This window comes from Diadema antillarum, unplaced genomic scaffold, assembly GCF_040938485.1.
Source record: "Diadema antillarum isolate AM-2024a unplaced genomic scaffold, OU_Dant_1.0 seq00001391_RagTag, whole genome shotgun sequence".
NCBI classification, from domain to species: Eukaryota; Metazoa; Echinodermata; class Echinoidea; order Diadematoida; family Diadematidae; genus Diadema; species Diadema antillarum.
Window position 1 is genome coordinate 196,636 of NW_027272146.1, and position 27,092 is coordinate 223,727.

The window sequence follows — 27,092 nt, forward strand, 5'->3', positions numbered from 1 at the left end:
GGAGGAGCGCGCATTGAGGGCATATTTGCGCGCGTGATCATCATTTTGGCTTCTAACACCGCTTCTGATTGGATGCTTTAAAGCCCAAACAAAGTTCTGGTATGCCTGCAAAAGTTGTCAAATTTCGCTCCGAAATGTGAACGTATGCTTAGGAAATGTGCAGGATAACGATGTTATTACAAGATATTCGATGGGTAACGACGAAAATACGAAATATTAACCAAAAAGGTTCAGTCTAAGAACTTACCCGAACGGGGTCAGGCTAAACTCGGACTCGGGGATAACTCGGCTTCGCTTTGACGGCGGGGGATGAGTTGTAATGGTTGTCCCTCTGATTGTACAGTGTTGTCCAATGGGAGCGGCCTGTATAAACTAGCGCTTCGTGTTCTGGCTAGTCGCAGTAATGGTCCGAGTTGTTACAACACGCGCATCAAAAACCTCTTTTGCGCGCATGCAAAATTGTTAGTGTGCGCCTATCAAGCACCTCTAAAACAATCAAAGGCTCTTGATAAACAACAACAAAAACTCCAAAGACCGCGCGTCTCAGCAACTGAGGGCCGCGCGCTGTCATTTTTGTTTTGTTTTGTACAGGATTACGTTAGCATGCACTTTCCTGTCCATTCAGTTAGGCCTCATTTGGTATTATGCAGTGGCCAGTAGAATGTGGCGATCACTTACTGCGTGTGAATTGTCTGAAGTAGGGTCGAATTTTTCCCGAGACCGAGTTAGTCTGGAACCTTCTGGAATAAAAGTCGGTTTTCCTACTATTATTGTTTTTCTCAAAATACTCTGTTTTGTACAGGATTACGTTAGCATGCACTTTCCTGTCCATTCAGTTAGGCCTCATTTGGTATTATGCAGTGGCCAGTAGAATGTGGCGATCACTTACTGCGTGTGAATTGTCTGAAGTAGGGTCGAATTTTTCCCGAGACCGAGTTAGTCTGGAACCTTCTGGAATAAAAGTCGGTTTTCCTACTATTATTGTTTTTCTCAAAATACTCCAAACCGACTCATCATTCCGGCAAACCGCGTCAGCCAGGTAAGTTTCTTAGTGGACTCTTTCGATATATTGCACGCAAAAATGAAATGGTGCTAGACGGGTTCTCAAGCACTTACCGAAACTTAGTTTTCACTTTAACGAGGTGTCTTAGCCGACCCACCCTCCCCTCTCCCCCACCCCCTTCCGCGCGCGGAATGAAAAACTGATGCATGGTCGTTTTAGCCAATAGGCGTCTCGTACTGAGTGCGCGAATGCTTGCTTAGTGCGCGAACCTTTGTTACATGTGCGCCATAAACATGTTGCCCGTGGGGTGGGGGAGAGGAGGGGGTCGGCTCCTCAAAATGAACTTATGGCTGCGCCCAGTGCCACAAATTGTCTGCTGCCCTCAACGAACCCGAATCGGTCTATACATACGCGCACCTGTATTTTGTAGGCGCGCCAAAGAGGTTCTTTGATGCGCGCGTTGTATCAACTCGGCCCGTAACTGCAACCAGCCAGAAGGCGAAGCACTCCCATAGTAGTACGCTGTGCAATCCAGAAGGACAACTCGACCCCGCCATCAAAGTGAGGCCGACCTGTCCCCGAGTCGGAGTTAGCCTGACCCCGAACGGGAAAATTCTGAGATGCGAACATTTTTGGTCAATATTTCGCATTTTCGTTGCTACCCAACGAATATCTTGTTAATACAGCGTTATTCCACACATTTCTTGGGCATACGTGTACATTTTGGGGCGAGATTTGACAATTTTGCAGGCGTACCAGAACTATAGAACTATACTTTGACTTTCTAGTAGGCTTGCTAAAGGCGAAAAAGGGGGCGATCGCTGCATTTTATAGTACAAATGTCCCATTTGGCACATATGTATTATATATATTTTTTTAAATGTATGTGCATCCAGCAGAAATTCCTAATTTGGTAGAAGTATTCTATAGATTATGTGGAAACAATTCCTTAAAAAAAAAAATTGATTTCATACCTATGTAAATAAAAGTAAAATTTGCATAATTACACAAGTTATGCAAATTGATTTGTAATGAAAAAAACCCTTAAATCTCATCCTAGATAGATATCAATCATTGGAAACACTCTTTGAAACAAAATGAGAACAGACTTTTGATAATTGAACTATCATTACCAGTTAATTTACATAATTACTAAAGAAAGTAAAGTAAAACATTATTTTTGAAGTTTTTCTTTTAATACAGTCTAAGAACTGCATTTTATGATAAAAACTACCAAAGTAGTGTGTATATCCTTTATAGTTAAAAGGAAATGTTTTGTAATATACACACACTACTTCTCTAGGCAAATACAACCTAAAATAACATTTTGTGCATATTAATCAAAATACCCGAATATACCAGAAGTCAATGGTCAAGGTCGACTTAAGAACTTGTATCAGTTTACGCGATAACTCAAGACTGGATTAAGCAAAGTTCACCAATCTTGGTCCAAGGATGACGTATGATGGGGCAATTAACTAAGCAGTTTTTAAGTGAAATCGGCAAGAAGTCAAAGGTCAAAAAGTTCAAGGTCAATGCTCAAATTTTCATTATTTCCCCCATATCTATGCAATGCCTGAAGGTATTTTCTTGAAACTTAGTGACGGCATACACGTACTACCAAAATAAGATTCTCCACAGAGTTTCAGGTCAAAGGTCAAAGGTCAGGTGAAAATGTTAAGATTTCACTTTTTTCTCCATTTCTCGCAAATGATTCAAGGTATCTTCATTGAACTTGGTATTGGCAGGGATTTTCAAGGGAATTTAGAGGTCATTTGTCAAAGGTCAGGGATCAAAGATCAAGGTCAATTGGGCCCTCAAAATTTCACTATTTCCCTCATATTTATGCAAGGGTTGTAGGAATTTTATTACCTAATGGAGATTCTCTGGGAAATTTCCTGCCAAAAGGTCAAAGCTCTAATGAGAGTGCTATATTTCACTTTTTCTTGTGAATCAAGGTATCATGAAACTAAGTACATATTTGTGCATGTTCTATAGCTGACAGTGATTCCCTTGTTAATTATCGAAAATATGTTAAGCCCTCCCCTCTCAAGTTTTTTTTTTTTTTTTTTTTTCCCTCTTGATAAGTAGGAAAGGACATGGAATTCAGTGACATATACTATAGTCATCACCGTCATTGCATTTGATATACGTGATGGGTCGCATGAAAGTTGATTTTGATGCACACATGTACAACCTCTGACATTCTTACCTTTTACATTTTCACCTGTGTATTTTTTTTATCTTAGCCTCTGACATCTTTACACAAAACTAGTTAACATAATCATTTTTGGAAAAAGGCTTCAAGATCATGTAGGTCATGATCATCTTTACAGGTATTAGCTGGTATGTCATGAAATATAACATTCTTTGGACCGCCAAGGAGTTACATTATCCCAAGGGAAGACAATCGTGACCAGGGAGAATATGACATTTACGATCCGCATAAACAGTAGCATGTGACGATCTGTAGACAAATCACATCCTAGTAATTGTAAAGGCCATCGAATAACGCTTTTAAGGCTATGAACATGATCAATTTTCTGCTTTGATTTATTGTTGAAATTGAGTGATTTTAAGTCAGAGACTAAGATTATTTGACTTAAAGTATAACGCCTCCTATATTGTTCACATGACAATTTTTTGCATAAAGTATTGCCTGATCACAATGTTATTTTGTATAAATTTCCTGAGCACAGTTTCCATACCATAGCAGCTCGAAGTATACTGAGGGATTTTTTCCTTTTTTTTTTACAGAAACAGACTTTGTTTCTAACTCAAGCTTGTAAGTTCTTAAAGGGACATTCCAGGCGATTTTCATAATTTCACATCATGTAGTCCATAAATCAACAGCTCCATGTATAGATTTGTGGAATTTATTGTGGTTCTTGAGCAGAGAAACGATACTTAGAAAAATCTTAAACGAATTACACTGAACAAGGATGATGACATGGGAGGTTCACATATTCCAGAAATGTAGCAGTGTAATTCCATTACAATACCGCTTGCTTGCGAGTTCACCTGTGTATAATCTATACATGCCTTCTTCTTTTGTTCTGCTTCCAAGAGCCCCAAGTCATGCATTCTAATGGGGAACCTGCCATGCCATCATCCTTGTTTATTGCAATTTGTTCTAAATTTCGAAAATATTCTTATTTTTCATCCAAGATATCATAGATACTGAAACTCTGTCCTCAGTATAACTAATTCATATTGGTTCAAATGTAAAAATGTGAAAATCATCCGGAGGTCTCCTTTAATGTGTGTAGATACCATTGCTTCCGCATAATTTGCACAAGTTTACAATCAGTTTGATGTAAAAAGCCTCCTTTTCGCTTGGTTGCCTACAAGATACAATGAAAATCAGAATTCACACTTTCACTATGGTAGTGTTTTTCTATTTTTTTGTAATGATTTTGTAACCATAACCTCAGTTGTTTACTGTTTGGAAGGGGAAAAAAAACTTCTGTAAGCACCATTGTTCCGCTTTGCATATATCAGTGCTGTTGCAGTAAAGGCCCTACTGTTATATTTGCATAATCATATCTAAAGAGTGTCACTATCGATTGTTATTTTTCCCACCCAGCCAAGCATTTATGGAATGAGGGAAAATTGAGAGTAGAAATTATTTCAAAGATCAATGTGTTTGGAAATTTATATCTTGTATACTTCTTTACATTATGCATAAAATGTCTAAGTTATTAAAAAAAAATATGGAAACAATTTAAGCAGCTGAAGAGTGTTGTTGCAAGATTGTTGTCTTACTCCATTAGCTTTTAAGATATTAAATTCAAAGCGATTAAAGACATTGTCACGTGATTGTTTTTTTTTTTGTTCTGATTATCTATGCACAGGTTTTGCGTATTATGTAAATAACCGGTTGTTTGCATAGAGAGAGTTTTTCTCTTTAGATGAATCATTTGCTTTTGACCCAAGGAACATCCATGCCAGGTTCAAACTTTGTACTACAAGATCCAGTGCTTAATGGATTAAAAATTCTTTCAAAAATTCATTTTTTTTTTGCACAATAACTTGCATAATTATGCAAATTTTATGTTTATTTACGTAGGTATGAAATCAATTTTTGCAGGAATTGTTTTTACATGCTCTTTAGAATACTTCTACCGAATTAGGTATTTCTGCTGGATGCACATATATTTTTTAACATTTTGTATATATATTTTGCATAAATCATGCAAATTAAGGCTTATTTGCATAGATACAGTTTGTCTCTTTAGATGAAAATTTTTCAATTGCCCTAGGGAACATCTGTGCCAAATAGGACATTTTAACTATAAAAATGCAGCGTTTATCCCCTTAACAAGTCTACTATTCGTAAAAGACAGGAAAGTGCGCGCTAATCCTGTACAAAACAAATGGACAGCGCGCCGTCTTCAAGCGTACTACGCACATCACCTGAGATCACTCAAAGACGCTTGATAAACAAGAACAACAACTTCAAAGACAGGTGATATGCGTCTTTACCTGAGATGCACTGTCTTTGATTGTTTGCCAAATTTTTACCTCCTCGAAATAATTTTTATTACTTTTATATCGTCATGTAGGGTTGACATTTTATTTCCATTTTCCTTCCTATCTTCGTAACTCTACTATCTTTGGTATTAAAGGTGCATAGTCCCGGTAGTGTAGAGGGCGCTGTTGATGATACTGCCGATCACCGTTTGCATTAGGGACTTTTCGATTTGCACGTTGAGCCAGGCGTCACCCTGTTATGACGTAGTTTTTACGTACTGCGCATGCGCGAGTGTCGACCCTCGGCTCATCGCACAAATTTCGAACGCGTTAACCCCGGTTATCACCATCCACCCAAATGGGTTGCGCCGCGCTCAACCCACCTTATCTATGACGTCACACTCCTCTCGCGATAGACGAAAATCATTCGAAGGAGCACGATGACTCTCGGGAAATCCGTGCTCAGTTCACCTGTTTTCCTTTTTCTTTCGAGAGAATATTGATATTCTAATTACATGAAAGCTTATGTACGGAAGCTTTAAAGTGCCATTCGACTTGGAGACTTGGCGAGATAATTTATCTTGTCAAGTCAACATAATAGCTCTATCATGTCGACTTATCAACTTTATAAGTTGACATAGAGACAAAAAATATCATGTCAAGTCGATTTCTAAAAATTTAAATGACGTCATGGCAACATAACATATCTTGCCTAGTCACATCTAAAAAGTTACATGTCGTCATGGTGAGATAAGGTATCTTGCCAAGTCGACATCTAAAAAGTTACATGTCGTCATGGTGTGATAATGTATCTTGCCAAGTCGACATCTAAAAAGTTACATGTCGTCATGGTATGATAATGTATCTTGCCACGTCGACATCTAAAAAAGTTACATGTCATCATGGTGACATAATGTATCTTGCCAAGTCGACATCTAAAAAGTTACATGTCGTCATGGTGATATGGTATCTTGCCAAGTCAACATCGAAAAAAGTTACATGTCGTCATGGTGACATAATGTATCTTGTCAAGTCGACATCTAAAAAAGTTACATGTCGTCATGCCTACATAACGTATCTTGCCAAGTCGACATCTGAAAAGTTACATGTCATCATGTGATGGTGACATAAGTTATCTATCCAAGCTGAATAAATTTGCATGAATTTGCATAATTAATGAATTTCACTATTTCGTGTAGAAGTTTGGAAGCCCTCACCAAGCCCTAACAGATAAAACAATCAAAATCAAATTCGGCCATGAAATGACGGAGAAGTAGCATTTTCTGACATTTGAGCACACACGGACAGACGCACGGAAGCATGGACAGACACACACACACACACACGCATTTAGTACTTGTTGTATTTGATGGTTTTGATTTCACTTTTTGGTAAAATATATACCATGGTATTAATTTTGATAACCTCCCTCCTCATCTTCTCTCACCCTTTTTATAGCTCCTGATCAAGCAAGAATCACAAGGATTGTGTGGGATATGCTGTGATAGAAAGAAAGACAGTTTTTTCATGTGGGCACACACTCTGCCTTCCATGCAGCACATTCCTTGAAGAGAATGAAGGAAGAGATTGCCCATTTTGCAAGCAGAAAATACAATCTGTTCGCAGTTTGTATTATTAGCTACCTTAGACCCTTAGTTTGTGTCTGAAAGGGTTGCATTAATGCATAATGATCTCCCAGTTCATGCCTACGTGGCAGTCCTCGATAAAAGGGGAATTCCACCCAAGTCAGTCCAGTGTTTCTAAAGTGTGTTCCTAAAAAAGGGTAACCAAACTTCAAAGGTAAATTATATCACAAATGCATAGTTTCATTTTTTGTAATTTGTGTGCTGGATTAAAAAGTAGCTCATTAAGTTAAATTTGACACCTTGCTTGCGTCAACATTGCCATGGGTTTTGTTACAGATCGAGTAAGGTTTCTTTGAAGGAAAATGATACAACATCTACTTTTTCAAGTTTCCAAGAACCCTAACTCTCTAACTCATGTCAACGTTGACGCAAGCAAGGTGTCAAATTAAAGCTGGAGAGCTACTTTTTATTCCATTATACAAATTACAAGAAAAAATATGTATTGTTCAGTTGACTTTTGAACTTGCCTTTCCTTTTTAGGAACACACTGTACGGAAGACGATGAATTAAAAAAAAAGAATAATTGAAGAGTTTGTTCGCAAAAACCGAGAAGTCCATTTTTGCAGATTTTGAACTACAGTCTCTGTCATAGAATACAAATTAATACCTTTTAAATGATATATTGGTCACTACATATAAAGGTATATTTTTGAAGTTATGGTCAAAATTTTTCTTATTATTCTCTTTATTTTTCTTGACCTTTAATTGCAAATATCTCCATTTGGCAAATATGGACTCATCGGTTTTTGCAAACAAACTCTTCAATTGATCCAATCATGAGTGAATAAGGAAACTACACTCACTAACATTATCTAGTACTTCATTGTCAGTTATGCAAAATGGCAATGCTGATGAAATCACAGTATTTTTAGGAGTATACTCCTAAAAATGTGAAATGTAATGTATAAAATGTGAAATGTGAAATGTGAAATGTGAAATGTAATGTGTAAAATGTGAATGGAGAACTATAGTTCTCCATTCACATTTTACACAAAATTTCTCATTTTCCAGAGTATGTATTTTCACATCTTAAACTCGGAGTATATCTAGAACAGTTGTCACTCTTTGTCAAACAACTCCTTAGAGTATATAGGGGTAGAAAAAAATGTAGCTTTCAAGAAAATTTAGAAAATGGGAAATTCTTATGTACAGAGAATGCAATGGAGACTTGATGACCCATGCACCATGACGACATGTAATTTTTTGTAAGTCAACTTGGCAAGATACCTTATGTCACCATGACGAAATGTATCTTTTTAGATGTCGACTTGGCAAGATACCTTATGTCATCATGACGACATGTAACTTTTTAGATATCAGCTTGGATAGATAACTTATGTCGCCATGATGACATGTAACTTTTCAGATGTCGACTTGGCAAGATACGTTATGTAGGCATGACGACATGCAACTTTTTCAGATGTCGACTTGGCAAGATATCTTATGCACCATGATGACATGTAACTTTTTAGATGTCGACTTGGCAAGATACATTATGTCACTATGACGACATGTAACTTTTTTCGATATTGACTTGGCAAGATACCTTATCTCACCATGACGACATGTAACTTTTTAGATGTCGACTTGACATGATAATTTTTGTCTCCATGTCAACTTATAAAGTTGATAAGTCGACATGATAGAGCTATTATGTTGACTTGACAAGATAAATTATCTCGCCAAGTCTCCAAGTCGAATGGCACTTTAAAGCTTCCGTACTTATGATCTTGATACGTCACATCAGCAGCGTTGACATACAAACTACAGCCTCTGTTACCCAATTTATTTGCCCGCTTTCACTGTTTCGCACTTTGCAACTGCATACCGTAGTCCCACACATGCATTTACACGTAATGCTGTACGCAATCACATCTCGGTGCTTAGGCTGGTGCAGTGCATTTACCTTGTAGTCATGTTTTAAAATCCACAAAATCCATCCCAGGATACTTATTCGGCATCTAGTCAAAGACAAAATAAATATTACAAGTACAGAAACAAGTCACAAATAATGCATAATGCACCCAAGGCACAGGTTGCCTCCTGCACGCGCCACGCTACGAGACGTGACGTCCGAAATCGAAATGTGTTTTAGCAGCGGCTCAACGTACAGACGTGACGCCTTGACGTACGGTTGCGCTCGGCGGCACGTCCTTCTCGTTCACCCAATCGAAAAATCCCTATTGATGCGAAGATTGCCAAAGTTGAGCAGTCGTCAAGAGTAAAGCGCGTAGGAGTAATCATCTACTTCATCATACATCATCATCTACTTTACTATCTTGCGGTGTTAACCTACGGGAATTTGCCTTACCTCTGTCGCTCACTTTTCTCCCTGCTGGTGCGCAATCCGTCACGTAATTTGAGGGAAATACAATTCCGTAAAACCTCAGCTCAGATGCCTGATACGGGTAACAATTATATATAATTATAGTCTGTTGTCGTTTTCGTTTTGACGCCACCTGTTGCGCGATTTTTTCACATGGTTCGTAGCTGGAAAGCTATATGGTTGGATAATTTTGCTTCTTACGTAATCATGCTCTTTATTAACTGTTTATATCTCAGCGGCATAGATTCTGGTAAAATTATTTAAATATTTTTTTCCTTTCTTCTTGTCAAGACCTGATGCAAGTCACTTACAAATGGTACAGACCGACTCACCGTTCTCCATTATTTCAACCTAAAAAGAAATGACTAAAAGTATCTCAGGAAATATTTTTGTGTTCTTTGAAGTGTTGTTGTGCTATCGCGAATGTTTGAGTTTTTCTAAATGATCTGCTATTCATACATCGGAATGGTCGGAATATTTGATGAAAATATGTTGTCCCTTTCCCAATACTGGACATATATTCATATACTGGTTTCGACAATAATGGAGCTGACTCTGTTAAGATTACTGAATGCTATATTTGTTTGTTTATCCCTTTCTCTCTTTCTTTTTAACCATCCAATGAGAGTTTTTGATAAAAGAGGCCGAGTCGCCCGCCATTATTTGGTAATAGAATTATTACAAACACACGCACACACTACAAATGGTGTTTGTTTGTTTGTTTGTTTTTTGAGTGCGTATAACCCCAAGGGGCTCAACGGCATAAACAATGATATTTTTCCGTAAACGGTTATCAATACCATCAAAACCAGGGGCCCGTTGCATAAAAGTTACTATTATGGTAACTTTGCCATCCAATTGTAACTTCCATGGAATTCTTGATTTTGATTGGCTGTTGAATATTGTTGCCATGGTAGCTACCACTGGATGGTAAAGTTACCATAATAGTAACTTTTATGCAACGGGCCCCAGAATTTTTCTAATCGTAGGGATCACATACAATTAAAAAAACAATCTCTACGACTTGATACAAAGAATATTGAATTGGGGTTAGACGCACCTAAGAAGTCATTGAATGTTTTTCGCGTCGGTTGAACATTCCGGGCTATTCTTTCCAATTGAAGAGAAATTCTCTTTAAAAGTTTCAGCTATATCAATTGACTTCTCACTGATAACGTTACCCCATCTTATTTTTGAAACCTTAGAAGTATTTTTTTTTAGATATATTCATTGCATTTTTGATGACGTTGCACGTGTTTCTCATGCATGAACAAATCAAGTTCATTTGTGTAGTATTTCTTTATTTTTTTTCTACATTTGTAAGAAAAGTCTTATAATTAACATATTTCAATCTATTTCGTCAGTAGGGTTTGCTTATACCTATAAAAAAATATCATTTTTTTCTGTTAATCGATCTTAGAATTTATTTTGTAATCCAAGGAAGTCTTGGAATTGTTCATCTTTGTTGTTGTTGTTGTTTTTTTTTTTTGGGGGGGATTGTTCATCTTTGTTCATCTTTGTTTTTTAATCTTACGTATTTGAATATGGATGCCTAAATCTATGAATGTCTAAATGTCTCAATATACAATTAAGGATTGTAAATTGTTTACCAATAATAGGGCTGGTAAAAGAGGTGGTGGAGTAGGTTTTTATGTCACACAAACATTGAATTGTCAATTGTTAAATGAATACAACATCACCTCAGAATGTGTAGAGAGTATTTGTATGGAAGTTATAACTCCAAACAAAGATAACATTATCCTGGGGGAAATTCATCGACCTCCACATTCAAACCCTACTGAGTTTATTGGGTTACTTCACGATCCCCTCTCTGATAAATACTTCGATAATAAGACATGCATCATTATGGGAGACTTTAATATGAATCTCCTTAATTACAATGATATTACAGTTTGTCAAGATTTTCTCAACTTTATGTTGTCAAAATCCTTCATCCCTCTTATAAAAAAACCTACTCGAATTTCCGATGTCACTTCTACGCTCATTGACAATATATTTGTTAATAATTTATCTCTTGACGTCACATCTGGTATTGTAGTTTCTGATCTTTCTGATCATTTCCCAATCTATACCCTTTCACCCCAGTCTTCAACCATAAAAACTCCAACACTAGACCATTGTTTTCGTGATATGTCTGAACGTAATCTAAATAGGCTTCAGGGAGGGATTTGGGTCCTTCGACTGGTCTCCTGTCTACAACTCAGGAATGTAAACTCATCTTTTGAGGTTTTTATGGATATTTTGATAGAAACTTGTGATAATCATATACCTTTGATAAAACGATCTAAATCCAATTATAAGAAAATACCAAGACAGCCATGGATCACGAAGTCCCTTCTCAGGTCTATTAACAAGAAAAACAGATAATTTTGTAGATACCGTAAATGTTTCTATTAAATCTCGTTATATTCGTTATCGAAATACGCTGACCTCTACGTTACGTTTAGCAAAGCAACAGTACTTAATTTTTCCGTCAGTTCGATAGATGTAAATCCGATATAAAGAGTACGTGGAAGGTGATCAACACAGCTTTAAAATCCAACACTGAAATGAATACCGTAAATCGTATTCTCAAAGAGGGTCGCCTGATAGACAATCCAGGGGTGATGGCGGATGAATCTAATGACTTCTTCGTCAACCTCGGGCCAGACTTTGCCAAGAAAATACCTTGTTCTGGAACACCTTTTCATTGTTTCTAAGGAATAAGAATGCACTGACTTTGTTTTTTGTTGACAATGGTTTAAGAAGAAATCAAAGAAATTGTTCGGAAATCAAATATCAAGAAAAGTACAGGTGATGATGGAACATCAGTTTTCCTTTTAAAAAAACATAGTGAATGAAATAATTACTCCCTTTACTTACATTTTGAATCAATCTTTGTCAACTGGCAACGTTCCCGAAAAGATGAAAATTGCTAGAGTTGTTCCCATATTTAAAAAGGGTGCTAAAGAATCTGTAAGTAATTACCGTCCGATATCTCTTTTAACTTCACTTTCCAAAATTTTGGAAAAGCTTGTCCACAAACGAACTCTTAGGTTTCTTATCAACTGCAATATTGTTTCAAATTTTCAGTTTGGGTTCAGAAAACAACATAGCACAACCCATGCTTTGTTAGCTTTCATCGATAAAGTGGCACATGCTTTAGACGACGCTACCCATACTATCGGTGTTTTTTTTTCGATTTTTCGAAAGCGTTTGATACGATTGACCATGATATTTTGCTTTATAAGTTAAGCCATTACGACATTCGTGGGACAGCTCTAGAGTGGTTTAAAGACTACCTTAGTAATAGAAAGCAATATGTTTATTTAAGATGTCATGAGTCTCTTTTGAAAACAATTTCTTGTGGTATCCCCCAAGGTTCCCTGCTTAGCCCGCTATTATTTATTTTGTAAATAAACGACCTCCAAAATTCGTCACAGATTCTTTGTTTCATATGCTTTGCTGATGACACAAATTTATTTCTTTCACATCGTGACCCTAACACGCTTGTACATATCTTAAACAATGAACTGAAATTTGTTCAGTCCTGGATCCACGCCAATAAGTTATCACTAATGTATTGATAAGACGCACTATATGCTGTTCAGCAACTCTGTGCACTCTGTTCCTGATCATGTTAAGATTAATGATATTAAATAATATATATCAGGTTGATAGTATTAAGTTTCTCGGACTTTGGTAGTGATCTTTCCTGGAAAACCGACATTAATCATTTAAGTAAAATTTCATCCAGAAACACAGGAATTTTAAACCAGCTGAAATATTATTTCCCCATACATATACTACAAATTATATACTCAACAATGATTTCCCCTTACCTCAACTATGGAATTCCAGCATGGGGTAAATCGTCCAGATTTCTGCTTGATTCACTTTTCCTTCTTCAAAAAAACGCGCTATCAGAATAGTTAATAACGCCGGGTATTTGCCTCATACAAACGAATATTATTCATAAGAATAAGATTTTGAAATTTGCTGATTTGTTTGATTATAATCTAGGCATTTTATGTATAAATATTCTACGAATGATCTTCCCGATGTTTTTCTTCACATGTTCTAAAGAAACTACTCAGTTCACAACTATAATCCCACCCGCCAACGAGACGATTATCACCTTCCACGTACTCGTACAATTTTTGCTAAGAAAACTATTATATATGCAGGGCCGAAATACTGGAACGATCTCCCCCTAGAACTCACAGGTTGTTTGTCACTATCATCCTTCAAATGCAAATTAAGACAGTACTTACTGAATAACTACATCAATAAAGCTCATTGATTTTTCTCTATATTGTTCAGGACTCTCCCACTGTACTCTACTGCATGGTCGTTGTCATGTTAAATCAGACTTGAACCCAGCTGTTTGCGCTCTCAATTTCTGCCACAGTGTTCAGAATTCTTCCTACTTTAAAGACATTGGGGTGCTGTAACAGCTGGTATTTTTATGTTCACTGCACTACAACTGGTTGTTGGATGTCTTCTTTTTTTTTTGGTCTGGATTTCTAGGTGCATGTGTTCTCTTCTCTATACCTCCCCGTCTCTTCTGAAGACACGAAATGCATGATTTTCTAAAACTGTTTAAACCGTGTACCATTGCCATTATACATTGATCCACATTTTGTTATTACTGCCAAAATGATAACGGCTCATCCGCTTACAACATGTTGCTTTGATATCCGACCCCAAGACCTGCATGAGAGAAGTATTTGCAATATCCCTGTATATTTGTTTGTTGGGTTTTTTTTTCCTGTATTTTTTCTCTATATTTCGGTCATTTTTTGTACCCGTGCTCCTCATATCAATCTGTATCTCGAATTTAATTGGGACCTACGATTCACAAGCTTGCTTTTTAGTAGGTTCCTTCATATTCCTTTAGCATTCATTCCCATATTCCAACTTTTATCGATCGACCATTATGTGTTATGTTTACAGTATTCTATTTATGTCTCCTAGTTGGACATCACGTATTATTCAATTTTGTTACATTCGATGTATTTTCATTTAAAGTGGCACTAGACTCTGTGACTCGGGTGGTTTTTTGAGATCATAGGCATAAAGAGACGGACATCAATAATTCAATGAATTATTGTGATACATCTGTGGGACAGAGTGGTTTACCTCTTGCTAGAGGGAACGGTTTGACTACACACAAGATTGCTCAGTCCAGACTCGGGTTCGAACCCGGGCCCTTAGGATCGTGAGGCAGACGCGCTACCGACTGAGCCAACTCACTACAAGTTGCTGTTTTGGATCGCCATTTAGCATTTGAAAAAATGCCTGTTTTTGGTAGCATTATACTGTGTTTCCATCTTGAGCCACACATATTTTGTGCTTCTGCCACAGGGAACAGCTCGTGGACCGGTTAACCCATGGACTCATTCTACTCGTTATCGAGCTCGTGGCAATATATTAGCATGCGTCATTATATCTAATATAATACAATTAACGGTTGTTTTATTTCACTTCAGTTTCTCTTTATTTATTTTCATTTTCAACAAAGAGAGTGAGTGAAAAACACAGCGTGAAGAAAGAGCAATATATCCTCTTTAACATTGAACATTTTTGACTTAAGCAGTTCTGATTTGCATGTATTTTTATATTTATATTTGAATTTGTAGCTACAATAATCAATGTAAAGAAAAGCTCAACGTATTCTCTGTAACATTGAACATTTTTTGACTTTAGCAGTTCTTGGCAAACACCACAAAGGTGCCCAAACATACAGTGTGTTTGCTTTATAAGCCTTTTCAGGGGGCAAATGAGATCTGCTAGAATTATTATGTTTATGCCCACTGTTTCTACATTTTAACGAACTGTATTTTAGCAAAGGTTTCATTCCTTTCCTGTTTGAAGATTGATACTGCTATTTGGTGGCAGCAATAGACGAGCCTACAAATTCATATTCAATTTTACTTCCAATATCATTATCTATTCCTATGTGAACCTATGTGAAATTAGCAATACGTAATTATTCATCAAAATCATTTTGTATCTGGAAAAGAGAGCGAGACCCACGTAACGAACTTGAAGAGATGTGGGCCACCCATTTAAAAGGACCTACAAAAGCCAAAAATATAAAGTAATGGAATCATACCGAAGCATATGCTTACACACACACACACACGCACAAACACACACGCACACAAAAGATAAAGGAATGAAAGACGTAGACAGGGCAAAACAGTAAGAGACATCAGGAAGGCAATTGACAACAAGAACAATTAATGAATTAATGAATTAATTAACAGATAAGCAGATAAGAAATAATTGAAATAATAGGTCCTACTTCAACAGATATAAAACTTTCTTTAATTGTCATTCAAAAACATCAACATTGATTAAGACGTAGTGCATTTTTAGATCATCCCTGAATTGATTAAAACAAAGAAACAAACAAATTCAACTGGTCCTATACAAGCACGACACTGTATGCAAGAATAGAGCGGAGTAAGGGTAAATGAAATTTGTCAGACCTGGTGGGATATAAACACTGGCATTTCTGTAAAATACATCATTATGAAGATACTTTACTTAGGTAAACTCATACTTCCTATAATTTAATATACATTGTCAATTGTCATAATTGACGAAAATGTAAATCTTCAATCTTAGTAATGATGTTAGTGGGGTAGATTTGTGAAAAAGGTGCTCACATCCGGCTGAGAGTATGAAATTTTGCATATTGGGGTATACTGGGGCTCTGATTAAAAAAAGATATATATCGAATCCAATAGATGTAACCATTGGGTCGGCCGCCATTTTGAATTTCAATACGGTCGCTATTACAAAGCATTTAAAGATCCCTATCTTCAGTTCTGAATGACATAAGTAATCAAAACTTGGTACATGAAATCATGGTGATATGCTGACTTCAATAATAGATTGATTTGACATGTCTGACAAGCTACACAGCAGAAAATTTGAAATTTTTTATATGGTTTCCATGTTGGAGTGTTGAGAATCTATATCTCGGGTTTGTAAATAAATTAGGCTACCTGATTGAGCGCGTTTGTAACTGATTGAGTGCGCGCTGCTGCATGTACATTGTGACGTCAGTGAAAGTGCATTGTAAACGCTTTATATTTTTGCTGCATTTTTTTAGGTCCCCCCCCCCCTCGTGAATGTTAGTCGAGATGTTTTTCTTAGCAGCCATATTTTAATTCAAAATGGCGGGCATAGCTTACGTTTGTTACACACATCATATTATTCCATTTTTTTAAATCCAGCATGTTGAAATGCTTGTCTGCACTAAATTTTAGCGTCACTCGTCATTTAGAACTCGAGATAGGGATTCTAACATTTCGTCGGGGCGGCCGTATTGTAATTCAAAATGGCGGTCATTCGCTGATTGTCAGACACTTCAACTTACTCTGTCATTGAATTTAACATGTCAAAACGCCCCTGTACTGCACATTTTGGTGCCAAAGGTAAGTTAGAATCCAAAATAGTGATCTTTAGATATTTCGCGACGACGGCCATATTAGAATTCAAGATGGTAACCGACCCAGTGGTCAGAGCTCTTGGATGCGGCAATATTTGAAATCAACGATCCAAAATGCCCTTATATGCAAAATGTTATATTCTCCGCCAGATGTGAACATATCGACCAATTTTTGCTACATATCTGAACCACTATCTATCCACTTGGTTGTAAATGGACACTAGTAAACATAATTTCATTCACAGCATTTTTTTGTTTGTTACAATGCTATTCATCAATGGCATATTGATGTATTTCCCCGTGCAAGAATAGATACGGTAATATAAGACTATTATAGGTAAGTAAATAAGTTAGTAAAATACTAGTATACGTGGAGGAAAATGCTTCAACTTATGATAATCAGTATCCCGTGATACAAAAATCACTGACATGATTATTGCCATGACAATTTGCTATCTACATTAACACCGAGAAATTTGATGGATGAGACCATTTCAAATGGAGTGTCGTCAAATATAACGATACTTACTCTTTTTTTTGGGGGGGGGGGGGTGAGGGCAGTTTAACAGAGAATCTGTTGTCTCGTATCAACCGCGTAACATACGTTAACTCTACATCTATAGTTTCCTCTATGAGAATAAATCCGGCTATTATGGATGACACAACGCCCAATTTTTGCAAGGTACTGTACCCTCTCTGATCACGAACACTGGAGTTAGGGATCAGGGGGTTGGGAAGGTGGAAGCACAACCCCCCCCCCCCCACACACACACACACGCATACACACACTCTCGAGTTTTTAGTTCGTCACAAAACGGGGGGGGGGGGGAGGATACGGAAACATATATCACGAAAAAAACCCCACGAATTTCCAATAGCATTCTTCCCATCGGGGGGGGGGGGGGGGGGAGGGGGAGTACGCTTGGGGGGAACATTGACCCCAGACATTCCTACGGTGGCATCAACATTTTGCGTTACTACGTCAATTTTTTCACTAATCTTGGTACCTTCTTTATATCTCGTCTTGCAAGGGAATGAGCGTCCTCAGCATAGTTTGCCACTAGGGAGAGCTTGCAAATTGAGCCAGTTTGTGTTTATTGATGTCTCTTTTAAGCACGAAAGGACGGCTGAGGCACTCTTGTTGTAGAACTGCCGTTACTATCATAATACGTGTAGTATGCTAGTGCCTGAGAAGTGCGCATACGTCGGTAACTTGGATACAGAACATGAGTTGGAGAGAGAATTGATAGATATAGAAAAGAAGAGTTGTCACGCTCATGTATCATCACCAAAGAAAGGAAACATAACGTATAGTACAAGACAAGGGACAAATAAAGGAGAAACAGGGACGAACAGTGTAGTGGGAATTGGACATCGATTGTCTATTCCGGTTACTACAACATGCAGATGTTACCCTTGGTCCCCTTCAGGTTGGAGAGGACGATGCCGACGGTTACAAAGCCAAAGGACAGAATATCCTCCCTAACTAATCCGAACCAGTTGTGGAAGTAGCATCCTGCGAAGGTAGCAATAGTACAAAATGCTGGCAGCAAAAGACTCCTAAATGATAGTGTTATACTTACTTGGGTGTATTTAGTCAAGCAAGTCCCACGAATCAAAGGAGAGCGATGAAAGGGCCAACCTGGACAGACTATTCACGTTGCTCACACACAAGCAGACAAGAGTGTCCACCCAAATGGATTAAGTCTGTTAACCCGTTCCTTACGGGAACCTGGTTTACCAGGTTCCCGTGGGAGCAACTGATATACGGGAACCTGGTTTACCAGGTTCCCAAAATGAAGACAAGGGTGCCTGCTTCAGTGGCCTAAATTCATGTTTCTTTGTGTTAGAATGCTCAGAAAATTGGGTTTGATAAAAAGATCAGAGTTTATTCTATCAGGATTTGTTCTCCTGCTGTTTAAAAAAAGGGGGTTTTACAGTATTATGTACCTTTTCCTGATTTAGTTTTTTGCTTGTTCTGCTGTAAACTCGTACGAACATGTACATAATGATCAAGGCTGAGATCAGTTAGAAATGCGGGTTGGCTGACCCCAGTCACCTCATTCAGGTACCTGGTTTTGTGTAGAACAAAAGATTCTGAGAGCTCATCAGCGCACGCTCTATTCATACCTCGCACCCGATCGATATTTCAATTGTTCACGGGCACATAATAGTTGACTGTAGAAAGTGGGAATCAATGAACCGCTTCACTGCCTTCACACAGCTGGGGGGCATTTTATCAACGAGTTCGTCGGAGTTTTCACCGACAAATTTGCTATCAGCCAATCAGACCAAGGATTTCATTAGCTTTTAACAGTTGTCAGTGTAAATCCTTGCGTCTGATTGGCTGATAGCAAATTTGTCGGTGAAAACTCCGACGAACTCGTTGATGAAACGCCCCCCTGGATTACCAACCTGTGTGCCTCTCTGTCGGCGGGCGAAAAGAATCTCGTTTTGGGGGCATTAAAGGTACTCAGATCTAGCCACGGTCTCCTCCACTTGGCATGTAAATAGGTAATTATCAGCTATTAGATGCAGTTTGTTTCATATATTACATTAAGCTTCACGATACTTAAATTAAAGTAAATAAGTATAGTTAAGAGAGAGAGAGAGAGAGAGAGAGAGAGAGATAGGTTTCTTGACTCTTTTTGGTTTGAACACAGCTGAAAGAGGAAGGATTTTGATAACAGCAATACTACCTGCACGCTTTGGATATAAGGAAGAATATCACAGCTCATCAATGGAGCCGTTGAGAGTTATGTAAAATGCATTATAGTATTGTTAAATTCCATGCATGGAATGCTTCCGAGCTGGCTTTGCAAGGCCATGGGAAGAAATGTATGATTGTTGTCACATTCCTTCTTGTATGAAAATACATGTAAAACTGGACATTGTAGAGTATTGCCCCAATTTTGCAAGGTGCGCTCTCTGATCACTGACACTGAATTATCAGGAGCAAACTGCAACCACCTCCCCCTTGAAATACATTAAAAAGCCTGACACTCTGTCTGATACCGAAGTGAGTGGTCGGAGGAAGGGGTATTTAAAACAAGTAATATTTCTATAATTTGGTCATGGTGAAAAGAATATGAATTCTATTCTTTTCACCATGACCAAATCGAAATCACAGGGAAAATCAACTTCGCATGACTCTGATGGAAACAAACGCTATCAACTGCGGAATTCCGACCAGGATGACTTATTAGCTTCGTTTTGGTACAAGAAACGAGATTCTGTGGTATCTTATCATTATGGTTATAAAATTCCCATGTTCAATTTGTGCCAACCCGGTATGAAACAATCAGGCCTCAGTATTATGTGTCAAATGCAACTAATGGGTTCATGTGAAGTGCTGTACTGTCTCTACAAACGTATTTTTGCCGAATGAAGACTGGATATGTAGCAAATGCATTTTCGGAGAATCACCTTTCATAAATGTACATGATCTTAGCAATTTTGATGTTTGCCAACCAAATAATCAATCAACATGTGACGACGTCAGAAATAGTGGTAACCTCCCCCTGTCTACACAAATTTTAACGATGCATGTAAATTACTCTCGAGCCAATCTGGAATTCATGTTACTCACCTATAAAAATGTCCGTTCTTTGTATAAATGCATTGATGAGATAAGATACATATTCCGAAATCACCATTTCACATCATTTCTTTTAGTGAAACTATGCTTGACGAAAGTATCCCAGACGTAGCTGTAGAAATTGATGGTTATATTACAATAAGAAAAGGCAGGAATAAGAATGGCGGAGGAATATTGTTTTATGTTAAAAGGGGTATTTGTTGTGATGTCAGGCATGACTTGATGGATGATGATATGGAAGTGCTTGTTATACAAATTGATAGAATCAAGTAGAAGCCTTTTCTGATAAGTCTTTGGTATAGACCATCAAATTCTAAAATATCTTTGTTTGGAAAGTTAGACAATATTTTTCAACAAATTGAAATATTAGGTTTCGATGTTATGTTGTTAGGTGATCTGAACTGTAATGTTTTAACTCACCGTAAAAGTTCGTCCTCTCAGCGATTATTGACATTTGCTGAGGATTATCATTTAACGCAACTGATTGATAAACCAACAAGAATTACCCCCTCCTCCTCAACAGTTCTTGATCTCATATTTACGTCTGCCCCTGAGAAAGTTACTCATTGTGATGTAATACCAATGTGTCTCAGTGATCACTACATGATGTAGCAACTTGGGGTCGAGTTAAACATAAAACATCATAAGTATGTAATGACACGTGCATTTGAGAGAATGAATGTTGACTATTTTTTAGGAGATTTGTCTAATGAATTATGGGAGGATGTGTTAGAAGAAAATGATGTTGAGGAGGCTCACCTGAAGTGGATAACGAAGTTTAGGAAAGTTATCGATAAACATGCACCACTTAGGAAAAGAAGAGTAAACTAAAATAACGTACCCTGAAAAGAAAGCTAGAAAGACTGATAGTAGTAGAGATTGGAATGATTATAGAAAGCTGAAAAATGAAGTAACATTGACTAAGAGAAAATTAAAGCAGAATTATGTACTAAATGGTATTAATGAAAATCAAAGAAATCATAAAAAGGTGTGGAAAGTATACAAAAGGTATTACCCTCTAAAGCTAAATATAGAGATGTGTTTATGTTAAAATAGATAATAGGGAAATTATTGATTCTTCGGAATTGGCAAATGTGTTCAACAGTTATTTTTCGAACATAGCACATCGGATAAAACAAGATACAGTATATTATGAAGATGGAGTTCGATTCAACTTTTGTATTTAGTTAAGTGACTGAAAGTGATGTTCGTAATGTATTTGATTATATGTCCTTTAAATAAAGCTACAGGTTTTGACGGAATACCTGCGAGATTCGTTAAACTGTCAACGCCATGTATTCTTTTACCACTTACTCACATAGTAAATCTATTCCTTTTCAGCGCGGTCATCCCGCGTGAATGGAAATGTGCGAAAGTCGTTCATTTATTCAAAGGCGACAAGGAAACAGAGTTAGCAAACTATCGACCTATTTCTATTCTACCGGTTCTGTCTAAGGTCATTGAAAGAATTGTTCATTCTCAAGTCACCAAATACCTGTCTGAATACTCTATTTTGTCTACTAATCAGTCGGGGTTTCGACGCGGTCACTCCACTACCACAGCTTTGTTAAATGTTACTGAAAATTTATTGTCCAGTATGGATAAAGGCCTGGTTTCTGGGCTTGTAACATTAGATTTGAAAAAGGCCTTTGATATGGTCGGCCACACAATAATGGTTGAAAAGTTAAGACTATATGGGTTTGACCACACAAGCCTGTTGTGGTTTACGAATTATTCAAAAGGAAGAATGCAAAGAACAGAAGTGAATGGTGCCATGTCTAACCCCGCTCCTGTAGTGTATGGGGTGCCACAAGGCTCGATACTGGGGCCGGTGTTATTTTTACTTTTTATAAACGATATTACTCACACTGTTAAACATTGTGATTTATCTCTTTATGCAGATGGTACATGTATGTATTTTTCTTCTAATAATCATGTTGAAATGACAACATGTATAAATCAAGATTTGAAAGAGATTTCTATGTGGTTGACGGTGAATAACCTGGTTTTGAATGCTGATAGATCAGAATATATGATTTTGGGTTCCAGGAAGAAGTTGAAGTATTTTCATGACTCTGGTATTATCCTTCAAATAAATGGTATACGATTGAAAGAAGTATATAAATGTACATATTTAGGAGTAGTATTTGATCCAAACCTACATGGAAACTTCACGTGGATTATATAAGAGGGAAAATTTTGAGAAATTTGTTTCTACTGAGGAAAATCCGGTTTTGTAAGAATTTTAAAGTTGCAAAAATGTTGTATTTTTCTATCATTCAATCTCATCTGGATTATTGCTCACCAGTATGGAGTAATATGCTGCAAATTCCACTTCGAATAGGCTGTTCGTTTTACAGAAAAGGGCTTTACGTATTGTTTTAAAGGTAGATAACTTAGAAAGAACCTCGATATTAAACGAAAGAAAGATATGTGGCTGCGTCATCATGCTCCATCTGAACAACCTGTTGTTCTTCATTTTGAACCGGTCTAAAAAGACCAAGGGGTTGTGGTCAGTATAGACTGTAATCTCCCCTTTGCTATTTGTCAAGTACACTTCGTATTGCTGGAGGGCAAGGATGAGACTGAGAGCCTCCTTCTCAATTGTGGAGTACTTCTTCTGATATGCGTTCAATTTTTTGGAGAAGTAGCTAACTGGTCGTTCAGTGCCTTCTTCATCTTCTTGGAGCAAAACCGCTCCCACTCCTACATCGCTAGCATCTATTGCCACCTTGAATGGCCTTGCGAAGTCAGGAGCTGCCAAAACAGGCTCATTAGCAAGGACTGCCTTTAGTTTCTCGAAGGCTCTTTGACACTCATCAGTCCAGGTGTACTTTGCCTTGCCCTTCAGCAGGTTTGTTAAGGGGGTGACTACAGTGCTGAAATTCGGTACAAATTTCCTGTAGAAACCAGCCATGCCCAGAAATCTGAGCAACTCCTTCTTGGATTGGGGGATGGGAAAGCCTAGTATAGCCTCTACCTTGGCTTCTCTTGGCAATACTTGTCCCTGACCGACTACATGCCCGAGATACACCACTTTGGTCTTTGCAAATTTACTCTTTGCCAGATTAATCACCAATCCGGCCTCCTTGAGTCGATCGAAAAGTTGCCGCAAGTGTGTAATGTGTTCCTCCCATGTGTCACTATACACAAGGATGTCATCAATGTATACTACACAGTGGTCAAGCCCGGCAATGATTTGGTTTGTCAGCCGTTGGAAGGTGGCCGGAGCATTTTCATGAGGGTCAGCATCTCCTACATCAACATCATGTACAGCCAGAGGGGTGCAGCCTGGTTTGTCTTTACACAATTCTTTGTACTCATGTAACAGACTAGTCACATCTTTCTTCTGATTTTCAGGTAGGTAGTTCAGTGCCTCATCTACTTTCCCTAACATCTCTGAGTTAAAAAAACCTGGCACTAGAGGGCTCACTTCCATTCTCATCTTGAGCTTCTCCCTCTTCATCTACTTCTTCTACCACCTGAGCTACGCCTACCGGCTGACTGGCCTTTCTCTCGTAGTACTCTTTCAGCATGTTTACATGACACACCCTCTGATATTTGCGTCTGTCTGGCGTACTGATCACATAGTTCACATCATTGAGTTTCTTTTTGACACAATATGGGCCACTGAACTTGGCTTTCAGTGGTTCACCTTGTATGGGCAGCAGTACAAGAACTTTGTCACCTGGGTTGAAAATTCGGGCTTTGGCATTTTTGTCTGCCTTTCTCTTCATAGAGTCTTGTGACACTTTCAAGTGTTCCCTAGCTACCTCACAAGCCTTTGAAAGCCTTTCACGAAACTTTGACACATAGTCAAGTAGGTGGACCTCATCATCCTCAGTCATGAATTTCTCTTTGATGAGCTTCAGTGGGCCCCTAACTTCATGACCGTACACCAACTCAAATGGGCTGAAACCCGTCGACTCATTTGGGGAGTCCCTAATCATTGTCTTTAGGGTCTGGTGGTAGCGCTCCAACGCACCTTGGGATTGGGGATGATAAGCTGACGACTTCAGCTGCTTCACACCCAAACGATACATCACCTCTTGAAATATGCCTGACATGAAATTTGACCCTTGGTCAGACTGCACTTCCTTGGGCAACCCATACCTAGTGAAAAACTGCATTAGAGCATCTACCACAGTCTTAGCAGTGATATTTCGCAATGGGATAGCCTCTGGAAACCGTGTAGACATATCCATGATTGTCAAGAGGTACTTATGACCCGACCTAGTCCTAGGCAAAGGTCCAACACAGTCAACTAGAACCCGACTGAATGGTTCTTCAAACGCAGGAATCGGAATCAATGGCGCCGGCTTCACTGAATGCTGTGGTTTACCAGCCACCTGACATGTGTGACAAGTCTTGCAAAACTCAGCCACATCCACATTCAACCCTGGCCAATAGAAATGCCTCATGATCCGATCCTTTGTCTTTCTGACGCCTAAATGGCCGCCAACAGGTAACTCGTGAGTAATCCTCAAGATCTCACCGCGGTAACTAGGAGGGACAACAACTTGACGGACCACCGTCCAATCCTCGTCAGCTGGCCTATGGGGAGGTCTCCACTTCCTCATCAAAATGCCATCTTTGACATAATAGCACTCAGGGACCTTTTCAGCCTCAGCCTTTGAACACGCCGTCTGAGACAAGCCTTTCAACTCAGAGTGTGCCTGCTGTGCTTCAACCAAGGAAGACTTGCTAAACAGCCCATCACTGTTAGCCTCGGAGCCTAATACAGCAACCCCATCATTCAAATCCTTGAAAAAGGTTTCTGCCAACCAAACACCGGAATTCTCCTCCACATTAACAGAATCCGCATCATCTTGAACAGCTCTACGAGCCTGAGACCTAGTCACAACACAATCTGGGAAAATCCCAGGAAACTTCTCCTGCAACTGCTCAGTTTCAGCAACCACAACTGGTTTATCCGAAACAACTGGGGACGCAACCACCTTGTCCCCAGCCAAGTCATTCCCCAACAAAAAAGTCAATGCCTGCCATGGGCAACTCAGGAACAACTCCAACAGTAACAGGACCAGAAACTAGGTCACACTTCAAATCCACTCTATACAGTGGCACTGACATATAACTGCCATCAACAGTCTGAATCAAGACTTTTGCATTCACTGCACTATCTGGTGGAAAAGTCATACCACCATCCACCATCAACGACTGAGAGGCCCCCGTATCCCGCAGGATGACCACTGGCTTACCTGCCTCACCAGAAGTACATGGGGTCACCTCACCATCAAACAAAAAGCTACGATAGCTCTCATCCACCTGCTTCATCCTATCTTTGAATTTGGGAGATTGACTTTCAATGGCCTGTGTTTCACTGAACGGGACACTGTTTTCGGGTAGGACACTTTTTGACATAACAAATCCCAAGTCCTTCTTTGTTTTATTTTGCAACTTCCAACACTGTGACTTTACATGCCCTGTCTTGTTACAATAAAAACATTTTATGACATTTGCACTTGTACTGGACCCTTTGTCAAATTGAGGCTTTGGTGCCGATGAAGTGTCAGAACTCGTGCCTTTTTCAGGACCAGCATTCTTTGGATTGCTCGACTGATTTTCGTCTCTCTTATTTCCAGAGAAATTCCTGAAAGGTGGTCTGTTGTCATTTCTGTGGGTCAGCTCATACTCATCAGCCATCAAGGCTGCTTTATGCAAACTTGTCACTTTGTGATCATCCAAATGCGACCTCACACTGAAAGCAACACTCTTTTTGAATTCTTCCAAGAGAACAACCTCACGTAGGTTATCAAAGTCCTGATCCACTTTCAGGGATCTGTACCACCTATCAAACATCATTTCTTTTTCACGAGCAAACTCAACATGTGTCTGGCCTGGTTTGCGGTACGAATTTCTGAACTTGTGTCTGTACGCCTCTGGCACCAACTGCTTTCTTGACTGTAGCATAGTCACGTGATTGCTCTTCAGAGAGAGATGAGTACACATCGGCTGCTTTGCCGACAAACACACTTTGAAGGAGCAAGGGCCAAAATTCCTGTGGCCAATTCAAACTGTTAGCCACCTTCTCAAATGACACAAAATATGCATCAACTCTGTTTTCTTCAAACTTTGGCACCAATCGAATGTTCTTGGCCAAATCAAATTCAAAGGGAGCCCTTTCATGAGTTCTTACAGTCTGTGCATGAGCCAATTCCATCTCACGCAATTTCAGTTGTTGCTCAAGTTTCTTCATTTCAATTTCTCTTTCAATTTCTAATCTCATCTTCTCTTTCTCCATTTCCATTTCTTTCTCCTTCACTTGCAATTTAGCAAGCTCAAGTCGTGTCTGATCTGAAATTTGAGCTTGATCAGGAGTATGAATTTCTTCTTTGAGCTCCATGTGACCAGCTACTAAGTCAAGAATTTCTGCCTTTCTAGCACCTTGTGGAACATCGATGTTTAAATGCTGTGCAATAGCATTCAAATCACATTTGCGTAACCTTTGCAAATCTTTGAGGGACAAATCTGTCCTCTGAACAAATGCCTGAACATCCATTGTACTGATTGACATTATCACACTGTAATACACACAATATACAATTGAACAATCAACTCAA

General features: G+C 38.5%; 1 protein-coding gene across 1 annotated transcript in view; it reads right to left on the reverse strand.

Moving 5' to 3' along the window:
• Positions 1-18,307: 18,307 nt before the first annotated feature.
• The window catches only part of LOC139708946 (histamine N-methyltransferase B-like), a 31,888-nt gene continuing 23,103 nt past the window's right edge, over positions 18,308-27,092 (reverse strand). The window contains exon 4 of the mRNA XM_071620915.1: positions 18,308-18,429. Coding sequence (XP_071477016.1) covers positions 18,308-18,429 — 122 coding nt within the window. The remainder of the gene's footprint in view (positions 18,430-27,092) is intronic.